At 36.5% G+C, this 23,088-nt stretch overlaps 1 protein-coding gene across 2 annotated transcripts in view; it reads left to right on the forward strand.

The window, feature by feature from the left end:
* Window positions 1-23,088, forward strand: part of FGD3 (FYVE, RhoGEF and PH domain containing 3) — a 102,837-nt gene that overhangs the window by 67,362 nt on the left and 12,387 nt on the right. For both annotated transcript variants that reach the window (XM_039348549.1, XM_039348548.1), the window contains exons 5-15: window positions 890-979; window positions 1,821-1,957; window positions 3,348-3,504; window positions 6,690-6,828; window positions 9,284-9,342; window positions 12,091-12,237; window positions 14,352-14,444; window positions 14,644-14,723; window positions 15,661-15,691; window positions 16,927-17,028; window positions 18,612-18,677. In XM_039348549.1, coding sequence (XP_039204483.1) covers window positions 890-979; window positions 1,821-1,957; window positions 3,348-3,504; window positions 6,690-6,828; window positions 9,284-9,342; window positions 12,091-12,237; window positions 14,352-14,444; window positions 14,644-14,723; window positions 15,661-15,691; window positions 16,927-17,028; window positions 18,612-18,677 — 1,101 coding nt within the window. The remainder of the gene's footprint in view (window positions 1-889; window positions 980-1,820; window positions 1,958-3,347; window positions 3,505-6,689; window positions 6,829-9,283; window positions 9,343-12,090; window positions 12,238-14,351; window positions 14,445-14,643; window positions 14,724-15,660; window positions 15,692-16,926; window positions 17,029-18,611; window positions 18,678-23,088) is intronic.

Raw genomic sequence — 23,088 nt, forward strand, 5'->3', positions numbered from 1 at the left:
CACTACCAAACAAATGTGTATTAACTCACACCTTGCTGATTTAAATTGCCTCTCATTGATTTTGTTTAATGAGAGTACAGTTGTATAATTCTTACAACTATTTTAACATTAGTACTGAAGTAAAGCTAAAATAACTTGGAGTTCAGATATTTTCTCAGTACATTTTATGGAAGTGGAGATAAGCTTTTCTTTTCAAGAGATTTAGAGGAATAGTAATCATTAATATTTTCATCCTATCGCTACTCTGGACCATATCATTGCTACTGTGCATTTATTTCAGTCTGGGGCAACAATGGAGCAATCTTGTTTTTCTTTGGTGAAAACGGGATTCCTTCCTTCCTTCCTTCCTTCCTTCCTTCCTTCCTTCCTTCCTTCCTTCCTTCCTTCCTTCCTTCCTCCCTCCCTCCCTCCCTCCCTCCCTCCCTCCCTTCCAAGCAAGCAACCAAGCAAGCAAGATCAGGAGCACTTCTTAAATTTCTTGTGATGAAACATGAATTGCCTTTGTTAATCAGTCATGCCAGTGGGACTACATTTGATTCAGGGAGGCAAATTCCATTCTGAAATAAGTAACAAATTGGAGGAATTTATATAATTCATTAACCTTGAAGATAATAAATAACTTACATTATTTATTTCTTATAGGGATTTTTGCTGTGCTAATTTGATTTTGGAATAACAGTGAAATGTGCTTCTTTAATAATCATATGCATGATGATTGCATCTAATTATATACCAGTTAATTGTATACTTAATCAATGCAACAGAAAATAAGTTTTGTCACAGGGGAATACTTCAACAATTGGAATAAACAGTACAAAAAGATTCTTGATTTCTCTTGTAATTGAATATGTATTTAAAATGGATTTTTGCATTTTTCATATTGTTACAGTATTCAGAGCCACAAAAGCTGTTTAATATTGCAAATGAACTTCTGCATACAGAAGAAGCTTATGTTAACAGACTTTATCTTCTTGATCAGGTAAATTTATTTTAACCAAATTTAATCAGCTTTCTCCTATTCTAGTTAAGACTAAACATATCTGACTGGTAACCTATTGTTATATGCATGGATCATATCCTCAAGGTACCTTGCTTTCTGGCAGCCTGTCTGTTGCTGTGTGCAATACCCATTTTAGATATGTGCACCTTAATTTCCAAATGGATTCTTGTCCCTGGGTAGACAAGAAAAAAAAATTCAGTTTTTTTCTGCTTCTATATGGTTTAATGTTTCAGCTTCAACAAAACTGGTTCTAGAATCACAATCACAATCACTTGGCCCATTCTATTGAAATGTTATGCTTTCTAATTTTTTTGAGAGGATGCCTTATCAACCAGAGTATTCTCCATCTAATTTTCCTTATTATATTACTGTACTGTCCTTTTACTATATAATATTTACAATACCATAATTATCCATCCATCCACCTACCTACCTACCTACCTACCTAAACATCTCCACATGGAAGATAATTTTTCAGTTATATGCATTTATATATATGATATAATATACAGTAATATAGCAAACTTTCATTTAGAAAAGGTACTTGAAAATATCCGTAAATTGTATTTGATTCAGCTTTATAGTTTGAGTCTTCGTTTTTGTTAAACAAAGCTAAGAAGAAAACATTATCAATCACCTTATATGCTGAGTGACCTTGAAGGTGGGATACAGCTGCTAAAAAGGAACTGTCTTAACAAACTCAACATCTCTTGAATATATAATGGAAAGAATAGTCTTTCAAAATCCAGCTATATTGGTATAAGTTATATACTATTTGGAAGTGATTTTGTGGGGGTTTTGTGTTCTTTTTTTTGTGCAGGTTTTTTGCACTAAATTGTATGAGTCGGGAATTCCACCTGATGTGGTAACAGGAATATTTTCAAATATTTCTTCAATTTATCGCTTCCATGAACAGTTTCTCCTTCCTGAACTCAAAACAAGGATTACAGACGAGTGGTGGGTAAATGAAAAATTACAAGGAAATATTTCTATATTAAGAGCTTCCTCATAAGTAAAAATGTTTCTGTAATATACTATATTTTTAATAGATTAGTAGAATATATTTACATACTCATAATATATACTTTACAGATAGGAACTCAACAAATTCCATATCTAGTCTATATTGATACTAGCAAAGAAAAGGAAGACAAAAATATTCAAATAAGACTTTTCAATAGTCTTCCACCATTTTCCTAACCTTAAGAGTTGCAAGTCAGAACTAGTGAAAAGAATTGACCTGTGCCACTGTGTTTAGGGTTAGTAACTATTACGTACTTGTATTTTCACTGCGTTAATTAAGCTTGCAGCAGTGAAACCTACCTTTACAAATTCTAGCACAATCAGAGCACTGGCCAGGATGTAGAACTGGGTCCATAAAGAGACAGTTGGGTGGATTCTAAGATAATGATCAGTAAGAAGAATTTATTTATGTAGTTTAGTGATGTGTAATCAGATTGAAAAAATTAAACTGGTTTATGCAATTAAAAGCCACATTTTGTTTTTTTTTAATTACTGTAAATTGAATTGGTCAGTTTGACATTATCTAAATGCATCCTGAAAGGTGTATAATTCAGTAACCTCAAGGCTTATCTCCAAAGGCTCTTAATACAATATAGGTGGCATGGGATAAGAGAAATGGTCCTCTGAAGGAACTGCTATCTAAGGAAGAGGAAGAAATGGATTTAAATTATTTTCACAATGAAGAAATAGAAACAGTGGATATCCATTAATATTTTGAAGTGTTATTTAAGTAGATAATAAAGGATATAACTAATGGCTGTAAATGAACTTCAACATCATCTTAAAATGATGTAAAATGCCCAGAATTTTGATTTATTGGGCTGGTACATAAATAAATAATTTTTGCTGGTGATTTTCAGAAAGGTCAATGTCCAAAGTACAGAGATCTGTAATTGCACCACTATTTAATAATAATGAACTCTCTAATTAATGTTTGGTTATGATATTCAAAATACATTTTTACCAAACTTTCAGTATCTCCAAATATTCCAAACATGGATATTCACAATACAAATTGTTTCAATATTGAACTTAACTTCATATATTACAGAAACAAGTAAAATTAACTTTATGCAAATACAGGTGAATAGATATAAACTATCCTTGTCATAAATAGATACAGACATTTGGTGATTTTTTTAAATCTTTTGCTTTCTTCAAAATTTGTCCAGGATTTTGGAGTATAGTGATGGGGAATGGAGTATTTCTGGCTCCCACCATTTGCAGACAATAAATATGAATCAAATCTAGGATATGCCTATAATTATTGACTAATCCAAGTTTATATATATGCACCTCTTTAAATGTGTATATCTGTTTCTAGGGATACAAACCCAAGATTAGGAGACATCCTTCAAAAGCTTGCTCCATTTCTGAAGATGTATGGAGAATATGTAAAGAATTTTGACAGAGCAATGGATATGGTAAACACATGGATGCAGAGATCATCTTCTTTTAAGGATGTCATTCAAAACATACAGGTATGTTTTCTAAGTTGCCATTTGGAATGTAAACGTGTATGTATTCACTCATTTTCTTTGTTAAATGCCAACATATTTTCATACTGATTTTAGCCCTAGCTACAGAATATAAAACAGAATAATAACATAAAACCATAGAATTAAAACGGATCTAAAGTAAACAGAGCAGATTTAAAATATTCAGTCTCAAAGAAACATTAAAAACCCATGGGAACAAAAAGATTTCTTTAGTCTAAAACTAATTGGGCATTAGATTGATCTGAAACTGGGACTGAATTCTGCAACTGTGGGGCCTCAAGTGACCTGGCCTTGTATTACCCTTACACCAGCCAGACAACAGAAGATGATATAGCCCAATTGCTTATGTGTTGAAAGTCTATAACAGATGGAATTAAACCAGGGAATAAAATATTTTCTAGTCTAATTGAAGTCATGGCATTAGATATTTGTGAAGAGTTCCTCATATGCAAAAACTTAGAGAAAGTTTGATCTTGGATATTTGCAGCTGATATACATAGCTGAAGACATTTTGTACTGATGGCCCTATTTTTTCATAATTTAAAAAAAGCATCTTAGACTTACTATGCCAGGGGTAGGCAACCCAAAACACTTAAAGAGCCACTTGGACCCGTTTCCCACCAAAAACAAAACACTGGGAGCCGCAAAACCCTTTTGATATCTAAAATGAAGATAACACTGCATATATCCTTTTTTATCTTTATTATAAGTATGTGTATGTTTGTGTGTATGTATGTGTGTGTGTATGTATGTGTGTGTGTGTGTGTGTGTGTGTATATATATATATATATACACACACATACATACACATACACATACACACACAGGTAAAAAAAGGATATATGCAGTGTTATCTTCATTTTAGATGTCAAAAGGGTCTCTCTCTCTCTCTCTCTGTCTCTCTCTCTCCCTCTCTATCTGCCTTGGTCTGCCACTCCTCTTCCCCCGTTCTCTTTCTCTCTCTCTCTCTCTCTCTCTCTCTCTCCTCTCTCTCTCTCTCTCTCTCTCTCTCTCCCTCTCTCTTTCTCCCCCCCCCCCTATCTGCTGCTCACCTGGCAAACTTCAAGCTGTTGTCCAACAAGCTCAGGGGTAGGCAACCTCGGCTCTTTTATGACTCATGGACTTTAATTCCCAGAATTCCTGAGTCAGCCTAGCTGGGCTAGCTAGCTCTCTCCTGCCCTTCCTGCTTCCTGCTTCCTGCAGAGACGCAGCAAAGGGAGGAGCTCCGCCCAGTAAGCTTTTCAGCTCCTCGGAGAACACTGTGAGTGCATTCTCCTTTACACATACACACAGACACACACACACAAAAACACAAATACACAGAGAGAGAGAGAGAGAGAGAGAGAGGGAGAAGCAGGGAAGCGCAATTGCCTCTCTCTGTCTCTGTCTCTCTCTGCAAAGGCAGAGGAGGCTGGGAGCCACAGGGGAAGGCTCAAAGAGCCGCATGCGGCTCCAGAGCCGCAGGTTGCCGACCTGTGTACTATGCAAATATTACTTTCAATTAAAACAAAGAGGTGATATGTTTATTATTGCTTTTTTTCTTACTATGCTTATAACATTTTCCAGTGTGTGCTGTCATCTCATATACCACAAATTTATCAAGATAAACTTATTGTATATTTCTGGATAAGCATACCAATTACCTTAATTAATGACTTTCATTTTAATTTGTTTTATAAATTTGTAAAGGTTGCATGTGAAAGAGAGAGGTAAATATAATACTAAACATTATTTGAATAAAGAAATGTGAACAGGTAGAAAAGGGAGAAAAAGCTTCTGTAATTTATGATGTTTAGACTGAAATTAGACTATTAATCGGGGTCTTCTCTCTACCTGACATACATTCTACTTTTCCCCTTTATTTCTGGTCATTTGCCATATGACAATAGTTTTGTATAATATTTGCCACCATCTTCATATGAATAATATTGCAATCAGTGACTCTTTGTATAATTTTTATGGAATGAAATAGAAAAATAATTTCCAAAATCTCATGACAGCTGCTGATACAGAAACACATGGATCTTCTGAATTTGATTTTCATTAAATTTGCTGTCTTATTAAACTATTTTTAAAATTGATAATGATTGGTGTTGCATGGGAATATGACTGATTGACTTATTGTGCATACATATGTACATACATACATACATACATACATACATATGTAAAGACTGGTATATATTTTTCAATATTGTCAATCATGCTATCCTTCTGAAGCAAGTATTGGGTTTGAAGTGGAAAGTGTGTGTTTGAGTGGTTCTCCTCCTATCTCTGCAATTGGATCCAATTGGTGTTGGCTGGGGCTGGGGGAATCAATTGAGTCAGAGACTCCTTCTGTGCTTTGGCCACCTCATATTTGGACTATTGCAGTGTGATCTAAATTGATTCAACACCACACAGGAGCTGTAGTTGATCAAGAATGCAAGACAGACAATTATGGGTAGGGTACAGTATGGACATGAAATACCTTTACTTAGTGAACTGCTGCATGGTTACCAATAGATTTCTCGATGTAATTGAAACTTCTGATTATCATCTATAAAGCCCTTTATAGCAAAGGACTTGGTTATTTGAGAAACTACCTGTTTTCTCTAGTTTCTCCCCATTCTGCATGAACTAGCAGAGTCAGCATGCACTTGATCATATCAAGTGCTGGGACCTAGGAAGTAGGCTTTCTCTGTTATGGCACTTATTCTCTGGAACAACTTTGTCCTAAAGAACTGTTTGGCCTCCATCCTGCTCTTATTTAAACAAGCCCTTTTTACCAAGCCTTGTGCTATAGTGAGCAAAGGATCCCTTCAGGGATAATTGGTTTGTTGATTACTGGTGTGTGTCTGTGTATTTCTGGATGTTCCTTTTTGAATTATTTGCACTTTATTATTTTATATTGCTTAAATTTTACTCTACCCAAAGTGAGGTGGAACTGAATAGCCTATTGGTTTAATAAATAAGTCATCACAATGCATTCTGCTTATTCAAAGTAGCATCTGTGTCATATTTATTCAATTTGGAACTGGCCTCACTCTGGGCAAGTCATAAAGAATAACAAAAATAAAATACAAAAAAATAACCAGATCATTCAATAGTTTAAATACATAACCATGGGTTTTTTTTTCTTGTTTGTTTTAGTGAGCCAGTGCAATATATCTTTTTTTGAATTTCAGAAACAAGAAATATGTGGAAACCTGACATTGCAACACCACATGCTAGAACCTGTTCAGAGAATTCCACGCTATGAACTTCTCCTGAAGGATTATCTTAAAAAACTTCCCGAGGAATCACCAGATAGGAAAGATGCTGAAAGTAAGTATAGTTTCCATAGGTGCCATTTGAAACAAGTTGCTGCTTAGTAAAGATACATTTTAAGAATAAATATTGATTATCCATAAAATACTTTCTATATGTTGTAACAATTAAAACTTGTTCTCATTGTTGTTTCAGTTTAATCATGTACACACAAACACACAGTTCTGGTCACTTTGGACTATCTATATGCTACTAACACTCTTGTCATGACCATTACCTGGGTAAAGTGGTGCATCATAGGGCAACAGGTTTTGAATCAAGATACCTAACTTACAGAATGTATCCAAAATCCTAGACCCATGACTCCCAAGAGAATGAAATTTGGGGACGTTGTGGCTGCTTCAGTGCTACTGGCTGCTGCTGCACTGCTGGGCTGCTATTACAATCACATGATATTCATTTTCAATGTTCTGTGCCAGTTTCCCAGCCAGTCTCACAATCCCTTTTCCCCCCTCTCCACCCAGCAGCATCCACCTACCTGTCTACTGAGAAGGGAAAGGAAGTTGTGATGCATTGTGTCTATGAAGGGGGAAGTGGTGTAATGGACTACAGTGAAGCAGCACTTTACCAAGAAAGAGGAAACCATCCAAGGAGGGGTGTGAAACAAGAGACAACTTCAGAGAAGGATGGATCAGAGAAGGAACATTGGGATAGCTACCTCCTAAAATTTCTCAGGGTATATCAGAGTTAAGAGTGGTATAAATTTAGTCTGGCCAAAGATTTTGTTTATATGGTGTAAGCAAATAAAGAGCTGAACTTTGGCCAGATTTTTCTACACCACTCTGGGGCTAGGACTGATGGAAGGGAGAGGGAAAGAGAGAGGAAGGAAGGAAATTATGATGCTTCTTGCCAGCTTCCCACAAAGATACTCAATGGGGAAGCCAGCAGGAGATCGGACTCTTGCTCCCTCTTCTTTTTTGCATGCCCTTCGTCATTATGTTTCTCTGATTAGGTAAAGAAATATCTCTGAAATGATGAACCAACAGGGCATCTAGTCTAGTAAACCCATAAAATCAAGAATTCAAACCTTTAATTTGTTATACACAGCATATAACATGCATCTAGTAAGTACAGAAGTCTGTTTCTGTCACTGTTTTCCATTATGTCTGTAGGAGTAAAGCCTCTGGTACCTATTAGTTGAGTTGGGTTATTGGCAAATAATATTTCCTGATACTTTAACAGCTGAAGAAGCAAAATGGCCTAGTATCCAACTTGAAAAAAGTTAAAAGGTGAAAGAAGAAAAAAACCCTGCTGGGGTGGAATTATACCTGTGTGGTATGATTGAAAGTTCAAAGACACCTAGTGAAAAATTATAGCTAAGGAGGGAACTGAAGCCGGGGTCCTGGGATCTTACACCCAACACCCTATCTGCTACACCACACGGACCCTATAAATGAACCTAGGTTTCCATGATACAATACCACCTATTAAATCTGGGCAATTTCATTTAGGTTACTACTACTAATAAAAAAACCCTTTATTATCAAAGTATAACATGTATACAGTGAAATTGGCCGAGCCTCCCTCTGTGCACCCCCTCACCACAAACTCACGGTGACCACAACCCCCCAACTTATTTCACCTTGTGAACTAATTGCACATCACGCCGATCTCACGAGTCTGTCATGCATAAAGTTATAAAGTTATGTCCCATTCAGAAGCCTGACAGCCCATGGATAAAAGCTGTTCTTCAGCCTGTTGGTACGGCTGGCTATGTTTGTGTTTCTCCTTCCCGATGGTAGGAGAGTAAAAAGGTACCAACCATAACTGAAATGCTTTCTTACAGTTTTTTCTCACCCAAAAAGGGAAGCCTGCAGTGCCTTCTGCTTGTCGAAGAAAAGATTCATATATTTACACAAAAATGCTAAATCACAATGCAGGATCACTTCAATAAGCTCAACTAAAGTGTCAGGTTGTGCACTCAAACATAAAGGTTAACTGTTATTAAATAAAAATAAACTCAGTTAAAATTTACTTTTCAAGGAACAGATCAATTTCTTTCAAGTCACATTTTCTGTTTTGATATATAGGATTATATGCAATAGAATTCAGTAAGTATGTATCAATATAGTATGCTTTTTTTAGTGACGTAGAAGAGAACGTTAGGTTTTCATCTTGAACAGCCCATTTTAATCTAAATTACCAGTTAAGAGACAAATGTATACCATGCTGTCCATTCAACACAATTTACTGTGTTTTGACATTTTGGTAAATACAGTTTTCTTTTGCTTAGTAATTACTGCATATTGTGCTACTTTTTTTATATCAGTGATGCTAGCACTGGAAGACTTAGATTCATATTGATCCTAAAAGGCATGGACATAGTGCAGGGAGAAATGAGTTCGCTAGCTTGCAATTTTGGAACCAGTTTGTACGTACAAGGAAAATGAAAACTGTACTATTAACCAATAGCAATCTTCAGAATGTATAATTGCTACTGTCTACATTGCAGAATCTCTGGAGCTCATTTCTACTGCAGCAAACCATTCAAATGCAGCCATCCGAAAGATGGTGAGTAGAAAGGATATAAAACAAATGTCATCTGAGCCATCAGCTGAGATACTTGCCTGAAACACTGGTCTTTTTTAAATCAATGCTGCGTAATGATGCTCATACTCTCTAATATTTATCAGACTAAAATATAACTATTGTGTTTTTATATGGAATATTTACGTGCACGCTTTGTGGGGACTTTTTTCTCACTACTTGTTATAAATTATTTACAGTATAGGTAGTCCTCGACTTATGAGCCCAAAATTTCTGTTGCTAAGTGAGATATTTGTTAAATGAGTTTTACTCCATTTTTCGACCTTTCTTGCCAGAGTTGTTAAGTGAATTACTGCAGATGTTAAGTTAGTAACATGGTTGTTAAGTGATTTTGATTGTCAGAAGGTTGCAAAAGGTGATCGTATGACACCGGGATGCTGTAACCATAATAAATATGAGTCAGTTGCTAAGTGCCTGATTTTTGATCACATGACCAAGGGAATGCTGAAATGGTCGTAAGTGTGAAAAACAGACCCAGTCATTTTTTTCAGTGCCGTTATAACTTCAAGCGATCATTAAATGAACTGTTGTAAGTTGAATACTACCTGTATATGGTTAATCTCAGAAATCTGTTATCGGGTCTTTCCCCTATATATACTAATAAGCAAGCAATGAGTTTCTAGGCTCAGCTTCACCTGGCACATAAACCCAACCATCTCTGCAAATGGCTGTCCAGCCAGCTTTTCTACTTCCTCTCTGCAAATCCCTGTCTTTTCTTTCTTCCTCTTCCCCATGGCCTCTCTTGCTCTTCTTTGTCCTCCCTGCCACCACCAAAACACTGGGCAGCTGTTGGGTTTTGCTCTGCTATGCAAGAGTGCCCTTGACAGGCGGGGCAACATTCTGAAGGGGAAAAGGAAGGCGAAAGAGGAGAATAAAGGTATGCAGTGTAAGAGCTGGGGTGCTGACATTTGAAGGACTATAGGAGAAAGGCAGTAGGAGGAGGAATATTAATGGCAATTCTATTTTGCATCTACTCTTGCCAAATCAAAAGATAGTCATGAGCATTTGTATGATGTGCTAAGCCCCCACGATATGACGTATACCCCATTTGAGGAACAAAAGTTACACTGAATATTAAATGTTTGGATGCATGATTCATTTATCTGGGAGTTCATTTTCATAGTGACAATTGAAGATATCTGTGTGACTTACACCCTTTAACTATAGTGACGCTTCTTCGAATATAGATGCATGGTTGAAGATCTTACAAGTTATGGAACATATAACACCAATCCATTGGAACCTACTATTAATACATAGATGGAGAGATTCTAAATGGTACATGCATGAGTAGACAGTTTTTCAATATATCACAAATAAGTTCTCTTGTCCAGTCATATGCACGTTTGTTGAAAATACTCTAACACATGGTCCAAAGCCATTGCAAGGGGCTTTGTGAAATTGGAAGAGGCTGCCAAGGAAGAAGCTCTGGGCAGTAGTGAATTCAAATTGTACTGAAAAGCAAATGACTATTACTACTACCACTACACTGACCTTGTGGTCAGATTCAGAAGGTAGCATGCATCCTGTATGAAATACAGAGTAACTTTTTTTAACCAGCTCAGATATCTAACTGTACTGTGTAGAAATCATTATTGACAACAGGAAAATATACAAAATGTTGTGCATTGGTTTTATTTAAGAAAATAGTTTTCTCAGGTGCTAATGTTCATAAGGTTATCACAGAAGTTGAATTGCAGGTTTAGGTTTTATAGAACAACACTTTTAAAGTATTCCTGCAGAGTTAAATTTATATTAAAAAAACCTTAAAATCAAATCTTAAGTATAAGGCTGAAATATTAATACTAGAAGATCTTAAGACAATTACACCTTTATGTTTGTAATTATTAGACAGGGATTCCATCTATGCATCATGCAAACCATTCTGCTTTTCTAAGAAATAAAAATAGCATATTAAAACTATTTTTTCAGTTGAAGGATTCTCAGATTATCATTTTAGTGCTATATATTATTTTATTTATTTATTTATTTTATTAAAGGCTTATTCCAATTGCTTGATACACAGGTAGATTTTGGAATAATTCTAAATATTAGTTATGCAGTAAGCAACTATAGCAGAATTGTGTTTAAGTTGATATTCATAGGTTTCTTTTATGTTGCTACAAGGTAAATAGGAACTGATTAAAAATCAGATTATTCTGACTTTATCTGATAATTATTAATGTGTGAAAATTGGCACCTGCAGCTGCAAAATGAAAATAAAATAAAAAAGAGATAAAGTGAAATAATATTGAGAACCAAGGATTCCATAAAAACCTTACAAAGACAAATAGTAGAAATTATTCTTATTCACAATATAAAATGGCTGAGACAGCTTTTATCTCTCCTTACTGAATATAGAAAATGTCCTATGTGCCTATATTACTGTAGGCATTTCACTACTGCAGATAGACATACACGTTTTAATTCTTTGCAAGGCATGCAGGTTTAATTGTGGAATTTTTAGTGACATCAAAAAAAATATGTGTGTGTAAACAAGTCTCCACTGCTATGATTGTGTGTGAAGTTTTTCTGTTATTAGAAAAACTGTTCTGATTACTTATTTTGTACAAGAGTGTAAAATTAAGGTTGACAATAATTATTTAATGCCTAACATATTGCTTTATTAAATGGTGGAATTACCTTCTCTTGTAGCGTTTATAATAAATTAGCAAATACTAGAAATACTGAGGGTTTTTTTTATTCTTGTAGGAAAAGATGCACAAGTTGTTAGAAGTATATGAACGCCTTGGTGGAGAAGAAGATATTGTTAATCCTGCCAATGAATTGATTAAAGAGGGTCATATTCAAAAACTGTCAGCCAAGAATGGCACAGCACAGGATAGGTATTTATTTCTGGTACGTTACTTGGTTTCTTTGATATAAAATCCTTACACTCTGCCCACATAAGATCCTTTGACTAGGTTAATCAATCCTTGGCACACACACCCATATTCGGCAAACTATCAGTAGCTTTTAAACAGTATTCCTACCCTTCTTAGATGGCTCTCATTCTTTTATGACCAGTCCATTTGGTGTTACTACATTCAAAGAGTATTCCAAACATTTTAGAAATAGTTGATGTTGGGCTTTTTTCCCTTTAGTCTTAGTGAGGGATTTTGTGTGTCTGTGTGTGTAAGTAAATTGTTGGGGCTTTTGCTAGTGTATTGGAGTATTTTTTTTTTTAACGTGTTTGAATGTGAATACTGCTACTAGGGACAATCTAGAGAGAACAATGTTATTTAGGAAAAAATTTGGCCTGAAAATTTGTGTCTTCTTAGTTGTGTTTACCTTACCTTTGATCAATTGTTAAGAATCTTGAAAAGGGGACAAAAACAAATCAGGAATCATCCAGAATTCTGTGTTGGATAAAACAGGGTGCTATTTGTAAAACAATTTCAGTCCACATTATTACATTTCTAATTTATTGCCATAATATAAACTGTGCATTTTGGTGTGCGTTTATAGGCAAAATAAACCCTTCTGCAACTTTAGCACAAAACAGACTAGAAATTAGAAACTTGCAAATAATCTGCAAGGCTTTACTTATTTTTATATCTAAAAACTCTTTTCATGTGCAAATTTTGTAGTGTTATATATGTTTCAGCAATAGACTTTATTGTCCCTGAATCCTCTATTGTGAGGTCATACTTGTGTTCAGAATAATATAAAATTTAAATTTAGATTATTAAATACAATCAAGAGAACATTTAAATAACAGATGTCAGGGAGAGATAAGGAAGCATAATGAGTAATTCTGAAGTTTGTTATCCTGCACTATCTAAATATATCAAATTTCCCATATGGATAAAGATAGAACAGAAGAATGTTGGCACAGTTATCTGCTGTTACATCAAATGAATTCTTCTAAGACAGTGGTGGCAAATCTATGGCATGGGTGTCAGAGGCGGCACTCAGAGCCCTCTCTGTGGGCATGCGCACCATCGCCCCAGTCCTAGGCCTTCAGCTGGGTTTTATAAAACCTTTTCGCTTTAGGCCTCCGCCGCCGTGTACAAAAAAAAAAAGGTTCAATCAATCAGTCAGTTTCAACTTCTCGCAGGAAAAAAAAGATCTTGCAAAGTTGGAATTGATTGATTGAACTTTTTAGTCCCACCCAGTCTGCTGTTACCACCGCAGCCACACCCACCCAATTGGCCACAGCCACCCGGCACCCGACAATGCATAAGTGGGTTTTGGGTTGCAGTTTGGGCACTCACTCTCTAAAAGGTTCGCCAACACTGTTCTAAGAAGCTACCTGGAGATACTTTTAAGCAGTTTAGTGTAGGGTTGCAATTTAGATCACATTCATGTCTCCATTCAAACATGGTGTGCACTGAATGACTCTGTGCTGATCATTGTATCTAGTAGGACTGCTGTAATTACCAAAACAAATTAGGGAGACCCATGTATAGGGGCCTTGAAGTCCTAGAGCAGGGGGGTCAAACCTGCTGCATCACATGACGTGTGATAACATATTGTGACTTTTTTCTCCTTGCAGGAGCAGGGGTGGGCACAGCTTACATGTGATACATCCGGCCTGTGGGCCGGCAGTTTGACACTCCTGTCCTAGAGAATAGTGAAATAGAAATACAATAAATAAAAGATAAAACAATAACTCAGTACATGTGCAGAACATGCCCTAAAGGGAATGTGCACAGATTGTTTTTGGTGGTAGTAAGGAAGGGCACGATTTCAATGAAGATAAAAGTTCCCTAAAAGTACATCTAAATCTCCCAATTCTAGAATCTAGAATCTTCTAATATGTATCAAACGTATACAATATCTGTTTACTGAAGCTGTATTTTATGATTCATGAAAAGTTATATAAGAAAGAATTTGGTTATAAATATATATATACATACAAATACACCCAAGCTACAGATATTCGCCACTATTGCATACATATATGTATTCTCATGGAAGAATTATGTAAAGAATAACTTCATAACAAATACCTTTTTTGTTATTTGCAGTTTAACAGCATGGTGTTATACTGTGTTCCAAAACTGAGATTGATAGGTCAGAAATTCAGTGTTCGTGAAAAAATTGATATTGCAGGATTGCAGGTTTGTATTTGATTCTTTTGATTTTAGTTTCTGGTGTATGCATGCATTTCTAGTCTTGTTTAAGATAGTTACTGTTTTATTTTTAATAAGGAATTCATTTCTGAATGAACTTCTCCTATTGAGAGAAATACATTGGTTTGTCTGATCATTATTAGAATTAAATACTAAAAAATGCCAAAATGTTGCTTTGGTTTTCTAGGTCCAGGAAATTGTCAAGCAAAATGTGACCCATACTTTTTCAATAACAGGAAAGAAAAGATCCTTGGAGCTACAAGCCAGGTACAGATTATTTTTTCCCCCTAAATATATTTATTTATTTTGAATTGGACCTTTTCCATCCTAAACCTCTAATGTAATGTTTAGCAAATATTACAAGGAAAAAAGTTGATGCAACTTGTTTATATTATATTTGCTTAGACAATTAACTGTCATAATCTTGTGTTCAATCCCAGCAAAGAATGAGTGCTGTTCAAGTGGAGAATAGTATTGAGTCAAGATTAAATCCTTCTCAATAAAAATGTGCAGCTCCTGAAGAGATCCCACTACAAGGAATAAGAAATAGTTGAGGCTTCAACTCTCAGGGGCATGGCTTTGTCTTCCATCTTTCATATACATTCATGAGAGAGGAAGAAGAAAAAAGCACTGGAGAGCTTGCCTTACACACCCCTTACTTTTCCTATTGGAAAGTGCCAAGAAGATGCTTCAGGGGAGCCCTCTGAAATAATGGGTCTGTCTTGAGCCTTTTTTGTTCCTCTTTTGCAATTTCAACAAGACAAAGATCCAATGAAGCAAGTAGCTGCTTCTAAATGCTTCTGCCTTGAAGGCTGGCCTCCCATGGAGCCAGGTTTGTTCGGCTCATTGATAAAGATGATGAGTAGAAGAAACCTAAAGAGGTGACAGTATGGTGTGCACAGAGCACTCTAAGGTGGAGGCTACCTGGAGGGCAGCATTATTTCTGAGTGAAAAAGCACAGTGGGACAGAAAGCCTCTGGAATTCTTTGTTTCATGGTTCTTCAGAGCCTGGGAACAGAGGTACAGGAGGAGAAACAAACTGAGACTTTAGTTTAGCTGGCTGTCTAACAAGATGTGAAGTTGTGTTCACTAGTTTATCCCTTTCAGACATTAAAACAATTCCATATATTAAATTATTTATCTCTGGTTATCAAAGAATTGATATTATAAAAAGAAAGGCAAACCCTTTGTTCTAATTTTATAGGACAGAAGATGAAAAGAAAGATTGGATTCAGGTAATATCTATTTTATCAAGGTTTTCTCTTACTTTGCTCCATGCTTCTGGAGCAGCTGGGTCTTCCCAGGGCACTGTGCTTTTGCAGAGAGCAACTCAGGCAGTTATGGCTTCCAAGGATGGCTGTGGGTTCACACTGCACTATGTCTTAGGGGATTCTTGCAGTCCTAGAGCCGTGGCATGCCAAGAAGTCCCTAAACCACAGCGTGGAAAGTAGCCTCAGAGCTGGGCAGTTCTGGGGCTACTTGCCACACTGCAAGGATAGGTACAGGGTGGCCAAAAGGGCAAAGATTGGGGGGGTATGGAATAGGTGGGTGGGAGGAGCTGGAGGCTGTCCCTTGCCTAACTGAGTCTAAGGGATGGGAAGGAACAGGCCTGCAATGGCATGGATCCCCAGCTAACAACTGGTGGAATGATATGATATGACACGACCTGCCAGGACATGATGTGACATGACATGACATTATAATAATATAAGAGAGACCTGTGATGGAGATGGGTGATTCAAAAATATGAAAAATAAATAAAATAAATAAACCTAAAACACTTCATATTAAAATATATATTTCATTATATTATTTATCCCATTTATACACTCACCTAAAATTAGATTAGATTAGATTAGATTAGATTTAAGGCAGTATTTTTCCCTTTTTCATGCTCCCCCCTATTCTGAGCTGTATCTCTTTCATAACAGTACTTTGTGTTCCTTCACCTTGCCGGAATCTGTTAGACATTCCATCTCAACTGAAGTCCACAGTCTGGAAATTTAGAATAGGTCAAAAACCATTGGGGTTTTTTTTTCAGAGCAGGCAAGATGCATTCACAATACTTGGTTTGAGTTAAAATTAATGAAATCATATTTTGCAATATATTTTCATTGGCAGCCTGGTATATACTTTATTTCAGTAATGCAACTTAAGTTTTTAAAATGGAAAGAGTTTCTGAGTTATAATCTCATCTGCTGCTTTCTTCAAGATCCATTATCTGTCTCATTCTTTCCACTAAACAATTCAAATAAACCTTGTATTCAATTAGCAAAAATTCTTAGCCATTATCTGCAAGACACTCTGTTTTCTGAATAATTTTAATCTGCAATTTTTAGACTTGAAAAGGTAAAATTGTTAAACAATTGACATCTATTAATGATAATTTAAGAAAAATATTGTGTGCTTTATTTGGTCTTAAGACTTTGCTGAAAAATGTTTTTACTTATTTTCTTTGAAACTATCACAGGTCATCCAAGCAACAATTGAAAAACATAAACAGAATAGTGAAACATTTAGGGCTTTTAATAACTCTTTTTCTCAAGAAGATGAACATTTCCCAGATTCATCAGTAAGTAATCTAAGCATTTAAGATATATTGTATGATATCTGTTCAGATATATTCAGTGGGATCTTTTGACAGGTCTGGATTTCACCTGCAGGGCAGAAATAAAAGGCTAAGATGTAAGAAATGGGAATTTTAAATTAAATTTTGTTTAATTAATTAATTGCTTTGATTTAGCAGTTGCCTGATTCCAAATGATTTTAGACAAACTACACTTTAAAAAGTGTAAAGCAGTTAATCACAGTAAAACAGAAGAAAAGTACGCATCTATTACATACCAAGGAAAACCTGCTAGGAGTTTAACAAATACTTTAACCAAAGTACTTGGAAATATTTGGGGTTTTGAGGAATACAACCCTGGACAAACAACTAAGTTTTCAAAGACTTTTGAAATATCAGGGGAGACCCATATAGATCTCTGGTGAGATAATGATCCAAACTTATTCTAGGTTATTGTTCATTTATGCATACAGTGGTGCTTAGACATTTTTGAACTCTTTTGAATTTTCAATATTTCTGCATAAGTATGACCTAAAATGTAATCTGTTCTCCATACAAATTCTAAAACTAAATAAAGAGCACCCAGTTAAGCAAAGGAGTCAAAAAACATTGTTCATTTATTTAGTTGCACTTAGTTGCCCAGTAGTTACTGAAAGCAAGGGTTGACATGCTTTGGTCACACCCACCTATGTAGCTTTGAATCATTTTTCTCAATAAATAAATGTGAAAAGAATAAAATTCTATAGTAGCTAAAATGCCTTTCACGTATTTTTATATCAATCATTCATACAAATTTTAGGTATCCTCGAATATCTTTCTAGCATACTGTTTGGTCCTGATAGTGCCAGATGTTCACTCTATGTCAATTGCAAATGTCAGGATAATACTAGAAAGTACGATGATGTGCTGACACAGTAGTTCTTATCTTTATCAATGTACTTGAGCCAACACAAGGGGTTATTGGGCTGACTCGTGAAGGGTTCTTTTATTTGTTTGTTTTATTTGTATTCTGCCTTTATTATTTGTACAAATAACTGAAGGCAGTGAACATATCCAACACGCTGTCCACCTCCCATTTTCCCTACCATACAACCCTGTGAGGTGGGTTGGGCTGAGAGAGAGTGACTGGCCCAGAATCACCCAGCTGGCTTTCATGGCTAAGGTGGGACTAGAACTCGCAGTCTCCTGCTTTCTAGCCTGGTGCCTTAACCACTAGACCAGGGGTTTCCAACCTTGGCTACTTTAAGACTTGTGGAGTTCAACTCCCAGCTTTGCTGGCTGAGGAATTCTGGGAGTTGAAGTCCACAAGTCTTAAAGTTGCCAAGGTTGAGGACCCCTGCATTAGACCAAACATTTTTATTCAAAAAATGTTATATACTTTAAATGTTTATTTCAAATAAATAAAATATTTAGGATATTTTACTTATTCAAAGTAGACATTTAAAATATATAACATTAAAAAGTTTGCATTATTATAAATATTATAAAATATATAACACTTTGAATATTTTATTTAGAATTTCTTAAAGCCTTTAAATCTAATATCAGGACTGATTTGTTTTGGTTTGTTTTTGGCTTTCTCTTATCAGATAGTGAGCACCAGTTCCATGGAATCCATGCCAGGAACAGACAGCAGCAGCAGCGCATCTACAGGGGTAAGCAGTTGTGAAACCGATGCCTCATTAAAGCAGATGTCAGAATGCTTTGTTTAATGGAGCTCTCTGTGTGTGTGCACGTGTGTGTGTTTGTGCATGTGGAGGAAACAGAAACTGGTTTAGATAAGTCATATTTCCCCCTTCCATTTTTCTTACAAAAGCATTTTTACCATGAATAAAGATTATGCTTTATCTTTTCTAATACAAAGCGTTAACATATATCTGATTTATGAAACCTATAAGCCCTAATTTTGTGTACTTTCTTTAAATGCAGCTTGCTGCACATTCAAGCAAATACTATAAACCATAGTAATATATATACTATATGAAAGAGGCCTCACAGACTGCTTTGAATTGTCAGTTGCTCAGATTCCAGACTGTATTTTTCATATGAAAATCCCCATTTAACTCTAGGCTAAACTGCTCTGCCTAATTCAGCTGTAGCAGACTTCCTTATAATTAGGGTTGCCATGTGATAATAGAAATTGTTGCTAGTTAATCAGTTGTGTTTCCGCCTAGTAACTGATCGGCTTATTAAGTCTGTGTAAATTTACATATAAATAGACAGTGCTACTAGAGAGGAAAATGCACCCTTCTCTTTGTAATTTGCACTTGAATGTTCTAGCAGGTGCCACTAGAAAAGAAAAGAGGCGTTTCCTGGAGATAGAAGAATGTCCATCCTACAATCAGGGCTGGCTGAAGATGTTGGGCTGCCTGGGGTGCAGATAGTTCAACTTAGAATAATATTTTTGGCCTTTGTGGTGTACAAGCACTGCTTGTATAGTTTCTGGGACTGCTTCATCCACAATTCTCTGGCAACCCTTCCTCAGAAAGAGAAGGATGCTTAAGAGGATAGCTTCCCCTCCCCAGCTGAGCAATAACAAATATAGATAATACCAGCACCAGAGGGCCAATCAGAAATATTACCTACCCCCTTGGATTACAGTGGTTTTACTACAACCCTCTATAAGGGAAACCTGATTTTTTTTTATTATTTTGATAAAGATACGCATTTCACTCTTCTAAGGCATACTCATTCCTCTTGCATTTAAATCATTTAAAAATAAATAAATATATAACTAATACCTTTATTTAACCAAAGCGAACAAAGACAACAGATTCAACCAGTCCTCAACTTACAAGCATTTTGTTAGCAACTGTTGGAAGTTACAATGGCCCTGAAAAAAGGTGACATATAACTTGGTCCTCGCTCTTAACAACCTTTGTAGCATTCCCACAACATCATAGTCAAGGGATCAAAATTTGGGTGCTTGGCAACTGGCCTGTATTTATAACAGATGCAGCATCCTGGGCTCACATAATTACTGTTTGTGAATTTCCCAGCTGGCTTCTGACAAAGTGGGGGAAACAGATTCACTTAATGACTGTGTGATTCATTTAACAACTGCAGTGATTCATTCAACAAACATGGCTAAAAAAAGTTATAAAATTAGACACAACTCATTTAATAACCACTTGCTTAGCAGTGAAAAATGTGGCCTCAGGTCAAGGACTATCTATGACACCTGCAAATAAAATTTACACACTGGAAAAAATCATGAGCAGTCAGCAGGAAACTACTGGAGTGGAGACTTCTGCCTCAAGGGAGAGAATTCCATCATATTTCAATATTTAAAGTATTTTCTACTCCATTTATTCTTCAGACATTATTTAGATCAGGAGTGTTACATACAGAGTGTTCTCTTCATTCGTGAGTATTACATAGGCCACATGCCTATGGACATGAACTGCCCAAAACTTCTCTAGAAGAGGTTGGGCCAAAAATTCAGCCTTTTTAATTTGGCATTTTTAAATATTATGGGGAGTTTATGGACCAAATGGATGCAGCCATCTGTTTCCCCCTGAAAAACCTATGTTTCCACTGCAAATCCCTCAGGCCCACTTTTGATACTGTTCTGTCCACTTGGAAAGATAACTTTTAATTTGCTGCTCAAGGCCAATCTTTAAGCCCAAAAATGTGCATCTTGAATTTCACTAATAATTATTGCTGCCATGTTTATAATTTATCCCACATTTAACAGAATAATACATTGGAAAGGACCTTGGAGGTTTTTTAGTCCAACCCTCTGCTCAAGCAGGAGACTCTATACTATTTCAGACAAATGGCTTCTTTTAAAAGGCTCCAGTGTTGGAGCACCCACAACTTCTGGAGGCAAATCATCCCACTGATCAACTGCTAACTGATAAGGAAATTGCTCTTTAGTTCTGGGTTACTTCTCTCCTTGATTAGTTTCCATCCACTGCTTCTTGCCCTGCCTTCAGGTGCTTTGGAGAATAGCTTGACTCCCTCTTCCTTGTGGCAACCGCTGAGATATTGGACCACTGCTATCACGTCACCCATAGTCTTTCCTGCAACTATTCTTCATATGTTTTTATCATTTTAATAATGATTTTAATAAATTATTATTAAATTAGTTATATTTATTCATATCACTTAAATGAATATGTGGCTAAAAGAAGTTACTGAATTCTTCAAGGCTCTACCTTGGCTTGAACTGTAGGAGAAAGCCCATTTTTTCTAACCACACAGAAGTTGTTGGTTGGCAGCTGTCTATTCAATTTATGCCTGATCTCATTTACTTAGGCTCATTTGTGCTAGGAATGGCAGATAGATACAAAACAGGTTACTGCTTTTCAGATGTGGCCAAAGGTAAAAAGATGTATAAATATCCTGAATTATTTGAGCCATACAAATATTAACTTGCTAAGTTTATAATGGAGAAGTAGCATGCTGTCTATTGCAAACACATGCATAAACTTGCCAGATCCTTCCAAAGATTTGCATATGCCCACCCCATCTGCAGAATTCTGGGGTATCTTTGTGCCACTATGAAGTCCAGCAAGGCAGGAAGCTATGCTGCTTTCACTTCTCCTTGAAAGGGGAGATGTCCCTCTCTCACCCGGAAGTTAGATGGGGCCGTATTGGAAACCCCCCCCCCCCGTTTCCAAAGACTAAGCTTTTAAATAAATGGCTCCAGATTTTCCTTTTTATCAACATTACCAAACTCCGGCAGTTCTAAAGAGCCTAGTGCAGTGATGGCGAACCTTTTAGAGACCGAGTGCCCAAAAACTGGCCCTGCCCCCACTCCACCCCCTGCCCCGCCCCCACCTCGCCTGCCTGCAGAGCCATTCATCACCTCCAGGGCCCACTGCAGATCGCCCAGCAGCGCCATGGCAGCCACACCCTCTGCCTGCATCCCGCAGCATCAACTGTGCGCGATGGGGCATGAGAGCAGAGTCTTGTCTATGCTGCGTGGCTGCCATGTCCTTGGCTGCACTGCTCCGCGTGGGCTACACTTGGGGGTGACTCTTCTTCAGGAGGGCTGCTGATGAGGGGGTCATAGGGGGAGGCAAGGCTGGGGCAACGGCACGTGTGCCCACAGAGAGGGCTCCGAGTGCTGCCTCTGGCATCCATGCCATAGGTTCGCCACCATTGGCCTAGTGGTTGTATAGAAACAACACTGGATTTTTTTTTATCAACTCACAATAAAACCAACAAAAAATAAAGGCAACAAAGTAAGATTTTAGAAAATAATCTATTTGTGTAACATCAAGTTACTTGAGGCTGAGCTCCATAAAATCATTAGCTTTTAAACAAGACAGGACATGGGAGAATGGAAGCAAAGTAACACTGTGCAAATAGAGGAAAACACTAAAAAAAAAAAAGCTCATGCATCTACTGCATTTTTGCACCCCACTTTCTCTTATTGGTTCCAATTCTTTCAGGACATTTTGAGTATTGGGTTCAGTCCCAGCCCAGTAAGGAAAATGTACTTTTACAGTGTTTTTGTGCATTGTATTCCCAGGGGATAAAGAAATGTCTGTCTTTTTCTCCCTCTAAATCCCATCCTTCTGCTACTCATTGAAAGGGAATATTTGCTTTAATTACAGATTACTTAAGAATTGTCAGTTAGTCATCAGCCTTCTGGATCCACTGCAGTTTATCAGTGTTTTTCTTTAGAATGTCACTTGTCTCAGTTATTTAATAATGATGTTATTTGAATAGACTATGTACGACCAAATACAATCCTGTTAAAATTAGTGCTCTTTAAAATGCACAGAAGGGGTACAATGTTAAATTGAAACGTTCTATTTTCACATATTGATGTGAATGTAGTAATTGCCTTTTGCTTGATCTTGTGCTTGATAAGAGATAATTAACCAGTACAGCAAAGGTGAATTCTGCCACTTGGTGGTGATAATAGTTAGCAGACCAGAAGCCACTTTCTTCATGCTGTACAGCATGCTAAAAAAAAAAAAAAATACTTTGCACATTGAGATATGACCACAATTAGTTTGGAAAACGGAAGTGGTAAAGTTCAGAGGAAAAAATAGATGGGATTACATATTTTGGTAAATGATCCTCAATAATTTTTTTTTAATTCCAAAG

Source organism: Crotalus tigris, unplaced genomic scaffold (genome assembly GCF_016545835.1).
Source record: "Crotalus tigris isolate CLP2741 ecotype Arizona unplaced genomic scaffold, ASM1654583v1 scf7180000018160.1183395, whole genome shotgun sequence".
Classification (NCBI taxonomy): Eukaryota; Metazoa; Chordata; class Lepidosauria; order Squamata; family Viperidae; genus Crotalus; species Crotalus tigris.